The sequence below is a fragment of the Anopheles ziemanni genome, chromosome 3 (assembly GCF_943734765.1).
Source record: "Anopheles ziemanni chromosome 3, idAnoZiCoDA_A2_x.2, whole genome shotgun sequence".
Lineage (NCBI taxonomy): Eukaryota > Metazoa > Arthropoda > Insecta > Diptera > Culicidae > Anopheles > Anopheles ziemanni.
The window spans coordinates 6046710-6059915 of record NC_080706.1 but is presented as its reverse complement, the minus strand read 5'-3'; the positions used below and the strand labels follow the sequence as shown (position 1 = coordinate 6059915).

The window sequence follows — 13206 nt, the reverse complement described above, 5'->3', positions numbered from 1 at the left end:
GAACACGACCAGAAGAGAAACAGAGAGGGAACAGCTCAACACATACTGTGGATAAACGTTTATTTTTAGAATTTCGTTTCGCCTATACTATTATTTGCCTAGTATCGTCATTCCGAAAATCTTGCTCCTTATGCACAAATATTTAAAAATAATAAAGTCACACACACTCCCCACGTCGTAAGATAGCGTGCAATGCGGTAAAAAATGCGACAAAAAATAAACCGCCATTCCTATCCGTAATACTATCTAGCTAACTTGGTCGGTCGTGTATTTTTGTGTACGGTTTGTTTTTGTTTGGCTGTCTCTCATAAATTGTACCATAGTTCTCAGACTCGTTCGTCTCCGTTTGATAAATGCAGTACTAAAATCACTCTTAGCATAATGTTTCTTCGTCCGGAAATGCGCGGATAAGGTTTCGCGGCGTTTTGCACTTTCTGTTACTTGCCACCAATGCATCTGGGTGGATGATGAGGGTCGTGGTAGGGAGTACGGAAGCAGGTGTCTAAATCTACCGGCTCTACGAACATCGCGTTCGAACGGTCGACGCAAGGGATCCGAGGAAGCACGCGTGGCGCCAGGCATCGACCCGGTGCGGTTCTTCCGTTCTTCGGCGACGCATTCACAAGAGCGTGGCCAGCAGGAGCGTTAACGCAATGATGAACAGATGGCCGACCAGGACTTGCTTCGTCGAGGACCCACCGTTGGACCACTTCAGGCCCGAATAGTTGATGTTCGGTACATCTTGCTCTGGAAGGGAGAAATCGGTTAGAACCAACGTTCGCTTTAAATGATTGTAAAACGTAAGCTTTCAAACAAAACAACGAAAAAGCTAATACCAGAATCTGCTACTCACACACAAAACTTAACAAAAAAGTGGCTCAACCCGGTCTCGGTTTCGCCGTTGGTATGAAGGTGAGGTGTGACGTTCTGCGGCAGGGTGGTGGACCTACACAACAAACACTCACAAGGTAACGGGAATAACGGATTCTAGAAGGAAAAATGCAAAAATCAAAACATATAACCAAAGATCACAATCGAAAAATGGGGAATAAAAGAAATCAAAATTCTAATCACTCGTCATGAGTTTTCTCACCGAACAGATTCAATCGGGCCTCCGCCTGCCCAACCTTATTCGATGCCTTGCACACATAGTCTCCGAAGTGTTCCGATGCAACCGAGTGGATCTTCACCACCGACGTCGTCACATCGTCCGGCGATCCGGTGTGCGAGATGCTGTACGAGCCGCCATTGTGGATCTGCTTGTCGTTGCGGAACCACGAGATGGCCGGCGCCGGGAACGCCTGCACCACGCACTCCACATCGATGTCGTAGTCCAGCGCCTGGGCCACCTTCGGCCGCGGTACGGAGATGACCGGGGCGAACTCCACCTCCAGCGTGATCGTTTTCGTATCCGGCCTGCCGACACCGTTGTCCGCCGTGCAGTAGTACGTGCCGCGATCCTCCCGACGGAGGGCATTTAGGCGCAGCTCGTTGCCGACGAATGTCTGGCCTCCGATGGGCAGGATGGCGTTGTACTCGCGCTTCCAGGAGATCGAGGGTCGCGGGTAGCCTTCGGCCCGGCACACCAGCTGCGCGTCTTCGCCCTCCGCCTTGGTGAGCGTGTTGGTGTGCTGGTTCTCGAGCAGCATCGGTGGATGGCGCACCTGCAGCTCGACCGTCTTGGTGATCTTGCTCGTGCTGTTCACCAGAATCTGACACTCGTACAGTCCGGCGTCCGTGTTGACGATGTCTTTGATCTACAAGAAGCAACCATCATGAAACGTCTGCAAACCAGCGGACTACCGATTCTTACCTCCAGCACGTAGTTGGCGGAGTTGTTCTCCTTGGTGAAGTTCAGCTGGAACCGATCCTCGGTGACGGCGAGCTGCGTACCGAGCGAGATGATGTTGCTCTCCTTCGTCCGATCCCGGTTGCTCTTCTGCCAGCCGACGATGTAGTTCTTCACGTTCGCGATCGAACAGTTGAGCGTCACCTGCTCGCCGATGTCTTTGATCTGCTCCGGGCTGATAAACACGATGTTCGGACCGGACGCCTGCTGCGCTGATGCTGAGATGGAAAAGAAACGAACAAGAAACATTCACCAACGATGCCTCCATGCTCCTCCTGTCTGCCTGCCGTCGACTGGTTGATAAGATGTGCCAAATGTGGCCCCTATGGGTCGGGTAATCTCCGCTCCTCGTCCCCATGACAACATCGCATTCCCCCCCATCCTCCACAGTCATACATTCGACAAGTTACACTTACACAGCGTCACCACGCTAAGTAGCGTAATTAAAGGGAAACTCAACCGCAGCCACATCCTTCAGGCGTAGTATGCGTGTGCTATCCTTTTGCTTATCCTCACTACCCTCCTCTAGGGGGTCGTGTTTGAGATGAAAAACGTCCTCTACCGTGGAAAATGTTCACACGACTCTGTTTCCACTCAGGTTCTCAGGTTTACAAGCTCCGTCCGATAAGGTAATCAAATGAGCCAAAAAATACTCGCAAAAAATCCTTGCGATAATCACACACCACTTCAGCTCGGGTGCACACAAACACACACATACACACGCAGAATCTTCACGGAAACGAAACGTCGACGAATCCGATGCGCACTGGCCGGTGGACAACACACTACTGCCTTCGAATAGCGGACATCAGAACGACGCGGCGAACAACATTACCGGAGTTTGCCCCTTATGTGTGTGTGTGTTTGTCGCATATCTCACTAACACCAAGTTGAAGATGAATCTCGGGAGATGCTGCAAAGGTTATGTACACGCACAAACACACGCGCACAGACGGAAGGATGCTGTGCGTAAGGATGCGGCAGAATAGGAACCAACACGCGTTGGTGTGCGAGACAGAGTGCAGTTACTATGGTAACAACATACAGGTAGAAGGTGATTTAAAAATAGATTCAATTCTTGTTTTGGTAGAATGCTTTTTGCTTTTTGCTTGAACGAAAAAGGACTTTAACCATGGCACTTAACGAAGATTTGTTTCCTAAATGTTGTGTTTTCCATTGAACGAGGATGGAATTTTAAATGCCATACACAACTACACCAGGTTCTAATGAATCGGTTCGGTCGCACGTTCTGTACGAAGTTCTTCTTTCCTTGCTTCACGGAAAGTGAAAAACCTGTTTTCCATACGCACGTTCACACACACACACACGCACACCGGCATGCATACCATCCCTCCTCAAACGTTGTACCATCGTCTTCGGTCCAGCTTATCCTACTTTTTAATGTCACCCGTTTTTTTTTTTTAATAATTTTAACGTTCGTTCCACCAGCTTTCCTTGCCTTTTCCCGCAGCCCGTCCAACCTGTTAGCGTTTTGTTGTTGACGCCATTACCGGTGGCGCTGGTGGGGGTGTGTAACCCAAACCGTTTCGTCCTTTTAAACTACCCGATCGAAAAAGACGATGGAAAAAACGAAACCAGTTCGGTAAAACGAGATGCATGTGTACGGGTTACGGGGCAGGTACAGGTCGTTACCGTCGTGCCTGAAGAAGCCGTACAAGTTGGGAAGGAAAATGAACGAAAATGCACAAAAACACACGTCCGGGAGATGGACGCCGTGCGGGGTATGTGTGCGGCCCGCGTAATGGTGCCGTGCTTAGGAGACCACTTGAGACGCACGGGTACCTTCTACCAGACGCTCCAGACGCCCTCAGATTTATTGTTGTGACTTCGCGTCGGGACTTTCCCTTTCCCCCTTCGCTCGGTTCGCTGTTCCGTACGCACGCGATACCGAACGCCGGAAACAGATAGAGCATTCATTGGCCAACACTTGGCCAAAAAGCCCATCCCTCGGCAGACAACTCTCGTAAATTATTCCGATTGAAGTTGGTGAAAAATTTGAGCTATTTCTGTACGACCCTCTGTGGCACCCTCGTAATAGGAGTGCATGTGGTACGGTACTTCCCTCGTTGCTGATGGCTGGGTATGGTTCAAAATTGTCACTCCAGTTTCATCCTTCCGCTTTGATCATTTCATAATTTTGAAAGCAGCCTTAGGGAAGGACTCTTCATGCGCGTTAACTCTCTCTGTTCTCCAGCATGTTTCGTCCTTTCGGAAGGGGTGGTTCCATTTGAGGTAAGATATGGGGTAAGGGACTGAGCCGCTAATGAATGCAGAAACGCGCAGGAGTTCCGCCCAAAAGAAGTATCTTTCCCCAAGAACCCAGTCCACAAAGTGTCTCCAATTTGAAGTTGGTTACTGGCCTTAATAAAACCCGAACAGTAGTTTGGGGTCTCTTCAGCCGTTGGAGTCTCGCGGTGCCAGACCTTCCATTGCATCTGGATAGGTGGATCGTAACAAAATCAAACCAAACGCACAAAACAGTTCATCATCATCGTCATCGCCATCGTCCATGTTGGCGCCAGCGACGTCATTGCTGGTAGGGATTAGCAGAGTCACGAGTATATCCACGGTCATTAAAGCAAGTGTTTATGGTTACCAGTGCACCAAACCCCATCGGATGGTATGAATTTTCTCCAATAATGTTGTTGACACGGAAAAGTAGTAAAAAAAACCATGTTCATGAAATAAAATGCTATCGTAAAAGCAGAAAGGGAGAAAAAGTACCACCATCCATTACTCTCGGATATGGGATGCATCGAGAAAAGATAAGAACTATAAGAAAATAGTTTGATGGAAGCTGTAAAAGAGCGTGCATGTGGTTTACAAGACATGCATAAGACTATTTCATCCTTGAAAACACATGTCAAAAATCGTGTAGTTTCCACGCGATAAATGATCAACTCATGTCACGCACAACGGGCGTTCACATTAGTCAACGGTTAAAAAGCGATAAAAATATACACAAAACCAACCGCTTTCCTCAACTAGAGCAATGGAAACCCCATCCGAAAGCAATGCGAAGTGGTTGTGAATTTCCTCCTAAACGGCTTTCCCGTTCCATGCTGTCACCGGCAATGTCGTGTTTTCCATTTTTACTCACATTTCAATCCCGCTGGCATCATCACCTCGCAGCCGTCCTGGCTGACATGAGCCGGCTAATAGAGACGACAGGCGACTCCGCCACCCTCGCTTCCGGCGCGACCTTGGCCTAACCCGCGATGGCCCTCCGCTCGAAAAGATGCACACAATTTTCGCACGCTCGATCGTGCGCAAGGCAGGGGAAATCCAGGAACCACGGCGGAGCGAGGGAAGGAACACGTCCCGGGGTGCAAAAATAACATTTTCACCCAGCGGTTTCAAATACCGAGGGGACAGCATTGAAAATGTCGCTCCACCAACACTACCGCCACTCCAGGTGCCACCGCCAATCGAGTCGTGCTCCGAACTCCGTCCATCATCACCACATCTGGTCTTTGCTGTTGGTTCCCGAGCGGAAAAGTCACATCGGCTTTCACAGCTTTTCCCGGTCCCATCGCACTCTCCATTTCGTTCACTTCCGAACGGCGCCGATTTCCGCGTTCCAGCTCCATTCCGGCCCGCTCGCCCTGGCTTTTCGCGGTGTCGCGGCAAAACGGCGTCGAGCTTGTGACGTCATTGCCAGACCCAGTTTCAGCGAACCAGCGGGTTGTTTGTTGGAGTGAGATGGGCAGCTATACGGCGAGAACGAGAGAAGGATACCCGGGGTACAAGAGGGTGGTGGTCCGCACGAGAGCAGGTCAACAGTCAGCGAAGACAACGATGACGACGTGCTGACTCCCCCGCTTTTTTATGGTCCAACAAGAACACACACGCTTGGCCAAACAAATCGTAAAAGTTACAACTTTCAGTTCTACTTGATTGAAAAATATATAAAATATGTTGTTTTGAGGAGCTTAAAACAGTAGCAACGCTTAAAACATTAATTAAAACATTTATTATCATAAAAAAAAAAATTGGAAAAAACTTACACCCGAAACTGATTACCTCATCGTCAGTAGTGTAATATAAAATGAATTTCTAAAGAAATTGCATCTGATTAAGCCACACATAACACTCGCGATCTTCTCCAAGGAATCACAGAATGTTTAAATCAACTTTGGTTGCGCCGTTATCACCTCAACACAGACCTTGTCCTCTTAACCTTTTAATCCCAGAATTCGCGGATCATACCGTACAGTTGTGTGCGCTCCTCGTGCGAGTTAAAGACTATTATATAAGAAAATTTCCTACACGCTAGATCCGAATGTGTCATTACTTGGGATGAGATGATGCTCATGAATTATTTTTCTATTTAAAGGAATCATAATATTAACGATCACCTGCTTCTAAAAGAAATTAAAAGAAGGTTATTCTTCCATTGTTTTATGATTTTTAATTAGTCCATTAAAATATTCAATTAATTAACAGACTTTGAAAGAAATACGACTTGTTTAAACCAAACATTAGAAAATCGTTTTTGATATATCTAGAAACATGCTCTTTGTATGAGATTGCCGTTAAAGTGAACTCCCACCATCGTCATGAACATCACTGTGGCCAGCTCCCGAAGTTACACAATCGACCCGATCATCATCATCATCATCCGTCAGTAGTCAGAGCGGCTAGATGTAATGGTACCCTCGCCGCCCTTCCACCAACGCCCTTTCGCACGTCGCGGGGAACGCATTTGTTCGGCGTTAGCTCCCCCCACACCCTTTCGGAGCAGTCGCGCAAACGAAGGCGAACGCCGACCGCACCGACGGTCTTTGGCTTTGGCGCGCTTTAGTCAGTCTGGCGTTAGAACCCGATCCGTGCAGTACTCCCAAGGCGCTGCTCCCGTGTGCCGATCGGTCGGCCGTGCCCCTGGCGTCGTCGCGCTAATCTTAATCTAACGAACCGTCTGCATCTCGCGATCAACTGCAGCTAACGATCGGACGGTCCCTCCCGGTGCGATTGGGGCGGATTTGTTATTTCGCACTCGCAGTTGTTGGTGATCTTTCGGCGTGCGTCTTAGTGAGCAGCTGACATTGACATTGCCCGTGTGGCAAGTACGTGTGAAAAACGCCCAACGCGCGCAGGGCGCTCGAGGTGCGAGGATTAAACACTGGTGTGGCGGTTTATTTCTACTCTGGAATTACGTAAAATTTACGATGCCAACTGCTTGAGCGCGTGCTTGTTTTTCGCAGTTCGCATGTGTGTGCGTGTGTGAAGAAGAACATTTCCGGAAAACTACCGCCCACCCAAACGCCCACCGGATTCATACGGATCAGTGCAAAAACCAAAAATGCAACGACGGAAAATTGACCCCCCCAAGCGTGGCCTCATCCGAACGATGCTAGGTTCCACCCTAGGTAAGACACCGAAAGCCGTCAGTGCAATATCGACACCGAATACCAACACACGCTCGGTTCGCAGCAGTTACTAATTAAAAATGCATCACACATGTTCGTCTTCAAAATTGCGCACAACGTTGCGTCGGACCCATATTGGATCCCGTGCAAAAATGTGATCTTTCTTCACGCCACGCACGATCACGGACCGTCGCCCCACGCCCCGCCCCGGTACGCCAACGGACCTTGCCGCTGCCACCAGGTTTACCCGTTCTTGGCAGTCGATGAGTGAGATTAGGAACACATTCCAAACCTCCGGACCGAAGCGTACGAATCGATCGGCGTCACGGCTGCACGATCCGTACGAAATCGTTGGAATAAATCGGCTCGCTGGCCTTTGGGGGTATCTGGCATTGGGTGCGTTTTCATTGGAGCATAATATATTTCCAGATCCCTAAACGCGGAGTCGCACGATACTATTTTCGGAACCCGATCGGAACTGTTTTTCTTTTTTGGAGGTTTTTTCCTCCTTTTTTTTATAAACCCAGTACACTTAGTTCAAGAGAGTGGCTCAAGAGCACTGCCGAATCACCAGGAAAGCGGCTACCGGCATGTTCTTAAACCAACGCGTCCTCCAAAACATCACCTCCCGTGCCATATGCCCCTTTCCGATCCCGGGCGGGTCAAGTGCAAACCATCTTCACTCGAGACTCGAGCTACATGAATCATCGATCGTTTCCATCGGACAACCGGTCGAAGATATATTTTTGGAAAATACGCGTTTTTTTTTTGCTCCTCCCTAAACTTCTACCACGATAGAAGCTGATAGGAAATCGGAAGCAGATCGGTGGCGAATGTGCCAGAAATATTTATGACCGATGGTTGAAGCGGCTTAGAGGAGATATAATTCATAGCGATTTATGTCTGGATAAAAACTGTTACTTAAAACCCCAAAAATGCTGGGTTGTTCCAATCTCCTTAAAGTGTCACTTTGAATGGTAAGCTTAAATGGTTTTATTGGTAACCGCAAGCTAGTGATAAATTAGAAGTCATACATAAATTTATTCCAAAGTTCGAATAAGCAAATTGAGTTAAACAAACAATATATTTTCACAAAGATATGTTATATATCAACTCAAGATACCGCCCATCGATGCCATGTTCAAATCAAAAAAAAAAACTCTCGAAAAACAATCTCATTGAAATATTAAAACTTGGGGCAATTGTCTTCACAACAACTTGAAAGTACACTTCGATTACTAGTAAAAAGATATTCACCTGCAAATACCAAAGCGAAGAGTGAGAAAGCGTTTGTCAAGTGTAGTTGTTTTCGTATGCAAGCAACTTTTCGAGGGCCTTTTCCATATCGGGCGGCCGGAAATAGTGACAGTTTTGCCGCCAACGTGGGTCGAACCGATCGTTCAACGTCCGGCAGTCCGGGGCGCTTCCAAGCGTAGGTGTTTTGGCGGACAACCCTTTTTTCCCACAATGGTCGATCAATAAAATTCACCCGTTTGTGTTTCTGGTTCGATTGGCACGTATCTTGTGCACGACACCATCTGTGTCCAGGCGCTGCCAAAAAAACCAACGATCGTTAATTGATCCCCGCCCGTGCAAAGGTTTCTATATTTCTATCATTTCTGACCCCCTCAATGCCACCACCATCCAGTGTCAGTATTCAGTCTTGTCGATCATAATCCCACAGAATTGCCGCTAGCGATGAATTCCGATGATCTCGCGCGCGCACCAAATCGGGAAGCGCAATTCCGCAGTACTCCTTCTCGGTTGGAATTCTTCGCGATAGCGCAGCTGGGAGAGTATTTGGTACGTAATCTTTCCGACGCAAAAAAGAACAGATGCGATCCTCTAACGTAATCTTCCCCTGGGCAAGCTAGTAGAGTGAGTGGATAGGAAGATTCCTTTGCCCTCTGGCACTCCAAAGCGAACGCCGTCGTAAAGTCGCTTACTTTGCGCGACTACAAACAACCCGTTCGAGTATACTTGGCTTGAGCCCGCAGTAAACATTGCAGTGGCGTAACTTAGTGATCGCGCGAAGTCTTGAACTTGAAATCAACGGCCAGCGCACGTTAACCTCCTCCTCCTTCGTTGGCAGCGGCAGATCAAGGGGAAGGGTCTAACCGATACTTCTAAACCTTGGCCAACACCCGCGGATCAAGGGAGTACGGGTGTGATTGGAGGACCGAACATCCCCCGCAAGATATTTGCAGACCACGCATGTATCCAAAAACGGGGCGATCAGGGTATCTCCCCACAAACATACCCATCGGATCTCCCACTTGCTTTGAATGTTGATCGCCTTTAACGTTTGCGTGCCTTTTTGTAGCTTGTTACTACTGGAGCAGAGCATTTTGCTAAGTTAGGTTTGGTTACATCTAAAACGGAAGTGAGCTCGTTCGATGAGGGTAGAAAAGAACATGGACTATCGTCACTTTGTTGGGTTCCTACACAAAACATGGACGCCTCCAGCTCGATTTAGCACTCATCAAGTCGAGCAGCAGCGATTGATTGTGTCCGGTGATCATCCTTGGACGGTTTGCTAGGCGGGAGATAAAACAGCATTCGTTCTGGACCTTGGGAAAGCACCCATTAGTTGAAGCCGAACAAACCCGGAGCGCCAGACCGTCCCAGTCAACTGAAACCAACAGAGCGGAACGGAGGAAACCCGCTTTACTGGTGCGTGGATCAATAAATTTAACGGCACCACGTCTTACTACTTCCGGTGCCTTCCCTCCCGCTGTTGCTCCGATGTTTGCGAAGAAAAACAGATCCACACGCATCACGCAAAGCGCAAACTTCTGGCTACGTCGTGCAACCAACGTCTAGATTGGCGAGTGTAGGACAACACACAAAATATTACGCCGAAAAACCATGCAACTGAGAGTAAGAACCATGGGCAAGGAGAAGAGGAACCAGACAGATAGACTGATAGAAAGAAAGAAAGAAAGGTAGCAAGCCAAATGGAAAATCCAAGATGAATCCCCGAAACTGAATCCGTTTTTCATCGTATTTGCAAGATTTTCCTCCTCCTTCCGATGCCTCTTCACCCTGTTGCCAAGCAGGAGAGCATCTTCCTATTCAACCTATCACACGAGCAAACAGCTCCTGCCATGCTCGCGTTTTAGACGCTTCTATTCGCGCGTTTTTCTCTTGCTTTATGCGACCAGAACTGCTGGCGCCAAGCCAGTTCAAACTATGACCGACTGGGAGTTGCGGGAAGCGCGAGGGTGGCGCGATTCCGGCGGACGTTAAAGATGAAACGACGCGCTTTCTGATAGTTTAAGGGCACGGTTGGAGCCGATTCAAAGCGATCCCCGGGCGAACTCACTCACGCCAACGCACCGCGCGTTGAGGACAGAAATTCAATTAAATGTCAAACAAGCGGACGACCCGAAGGCTCTCCATCGATCCAAAACTGGCCGACGAGATTCGATGACCGTTTGCCGGCGGGTGTCCTCCCAGCGCTGGTGGTCCATGTAATCGCGCACGAAGTGAAGGACAGCCACCATGAGGGGATAAGATTTGCTCCAATTAATGTGACGCTGCTTTGTTGGGGTAAACGTTTCCAGACATGTTGATGGCGTTCGCATTACGCATCACCATCAACGGCGACCTCGGGCGCACGGAACTTGATTAATATTGCATTACGTTCAGCAACAGAGGGCTGGATTCCTGGTGATGAATTACATCTTAAAGCAATTACCATCGGAACGCAACGATGACTGTTTCGCATCATTGTTCCGATGATAGGATTAATGGCGAGCAAAGAACATTTAAAAAAGTGGTTAATAATTCTATACAGCAACGCTGGGTTGAAAGTGTTGATTATAAAATAGTTTTACTATGACTAACACTAACTTAATTCCTAAAACATTGTAAAACATTGGGCAACCAATGATGAATCGGTTAACCACCAAGCAGAGACTAGAACTCACTCATGACCCGCGAGTGAATCATACAAACGATGATCATTTAATTGTTCTTAATGACATGATTGTAAAAGCGCATGGAGACTTGACTTTTCTGCCAAATGTTTTTTTGTAGTTAACAGTTTTGTCTTATTGACTCAAGGTAATCTGTCGATCGTATGAGCAACGATAGCAAGGTCGTTGTTTACCTTATGTTAATTAATTTTATTCAGTTAAAAGTAATTTAAACGATTGAAAGATTCACTTGACGCAAACACTCGGAACCTCAAAACAGCACCTGTATTAACGGTACACGTTAATAATATGAAATGTTTCTTATGAAACGCCCAGCTTTTAAATAACTTCTCACTCTGGTTTGATAAATCATTGAGTTGCTCTACATCGTTTTTTTTCCTCTAATTTATCTGATAGTATTTGGTTATAGTTACGTGTTTTTGAGTTGAGTTTTGGTGACCTGTATTGTGTATTACCTGATTGTATATTATTGTCTTATCTCAAAAAGTAATGAGTAGATCGACAAACTCCTGTTGAAAAAAGCAGCAAACATTCAAAATAGGCTTTGTATTAATAATTTCTCTTCATTTTCGTTACCAACAAAAATCAAGTCTAGAAAATTTTTCGTTGTCGAAAATATTTCGTTGGAGTGACATTTTGTAAACCGTTCATATCTCAAAAGAGCTCTATTTATTAGTTATTTAGTGGATCAGAATAAATTATTCTTCACGCTCTCGTGTCAGACACCGTTCCCATGCAAATCACGTGCCAACACCATCGCCTAAGGAGCTCGAACGAGCATCATTTCTTTAATTCGCACCATAAACAGAACGAACGCGCGTGGCCAGCATACGAAGCAGCATGTGCAACCATGTGGCCCTAAACATGCATTCAACACCTTTCCCCCCTCCCTGGGAAGCGTGGCATCACGAACCTGACCGGAGCATGATGAATGTTCTAAACGCGTGTTTCGTGAGCTATCATTAGGTCGTTAATAACGAAATTAGTTTACAATCCAATTCGCTCGAGCCGAACCTATGGGCGCTTGCGGATGACGACCGGTTCCGGGCCGAAGCGGACCGCAAAAGCCACAAGAAATATAAACCATCCGCCAACAAACCCATCGTCATCGTCTTCCTCATCATCATCGTCGGTATCGGCAACGGTTTCTTAGCATCGCTATTTCTGCGGCCCCGTGGAAAGCGAGCTCCTTGCGTAAATCATCCCCGCGCGCTTATTGCATCGCCTCCGGGGGGGGGAGCAACTTTTTGCCTAGTTGTCGCGGTTTTTCTTTCTTTTTTTTTTTAATTTTCCGCATGACACTCCCATATCAGCGCTGACGAACCAACAGGGGGTCGTTATTCGATACTGCTCAATCAAAACCATCGTTCCCGCGCGAGTAGTGGTGTGGTTTTCCAGAGACTCTCCCTCAATCTAATAGCGCAATGGCGCTTTTCACCGAGCACTCCCATGATCCCCTCAAAACCCGCCCCAACCAATCCCGCTCCATTATGATGCACGAATCAGTGTGTTCCGTTCTTTTTTCACTTGCTCTTTTTATGTCTTCCGTAAAGATCACCCTTCGGTGTTCTGACCGTCATTGTGCACACCAAGTAAAGGCCATGTTATTTTCACTTCCGCGGGGTTGCCCTTTCCCTGCAGGAGTCACCCCGTGACACGATGCTTTCGGGTTCAGAACGAAACTTACATCAAAAAACCCCACTCGCCCCGCTTTCATCCATCGGTAATGTAAAACCAATAAACAAAGGCACGGGTTGGAAAGGGAAAATAACTAGGTGGCCCATTTGCGCTTCCGTCAATGCCGTCGTAATTCGACGGGTTTTTGACGATGGGTGATCGAAAGGAAGTCACACCGGTTTGTTTACTGGCGCTCTATGCACCCTGCTGCATCCACATGGCGTCTCGATGGTGCGTTCGTTGGCCGGGTTGTCTACTGTAATGTTACAAAATGGGCATTGCATAACAGAACGTCCTCCCGCAAACACCCTTCCCGGTGGTCAATGCTGTGGCCACGGTGTGATTCACC

The 13206-nt window shown here is 47.7% G+C and overlaps 1 protein-coding gene across 1 annotated transcript; it reads right to left on the bottom strand.

The window, feature by feature from the left end:
* Positions 1–320: 320 nt before the first annotated feature.
* LOC131287852 (lachesin-like) lies at positions 321–2578 on the bottom strand. The gene is made up of 4 exons (XM_058316938.1): positions 2266–2578; positions 1814–2067; positions 1094–1757; positions 321–747 (listed from the first exon to the last, which is right to left on the bottom strand). Exons 1-4 carry the CDS (start codon positions 2318–2320, stop codon positions 620–622), a joined length of 1101 nt encoding a protein of 366 aa, XP_058172921.1. The 5' UTR covers positions 2321–2578; the 3' UTR covers positions 321–619.
* Between the last annotated feature and the right edge of the window lie 10628 nt (positions 2579–13206).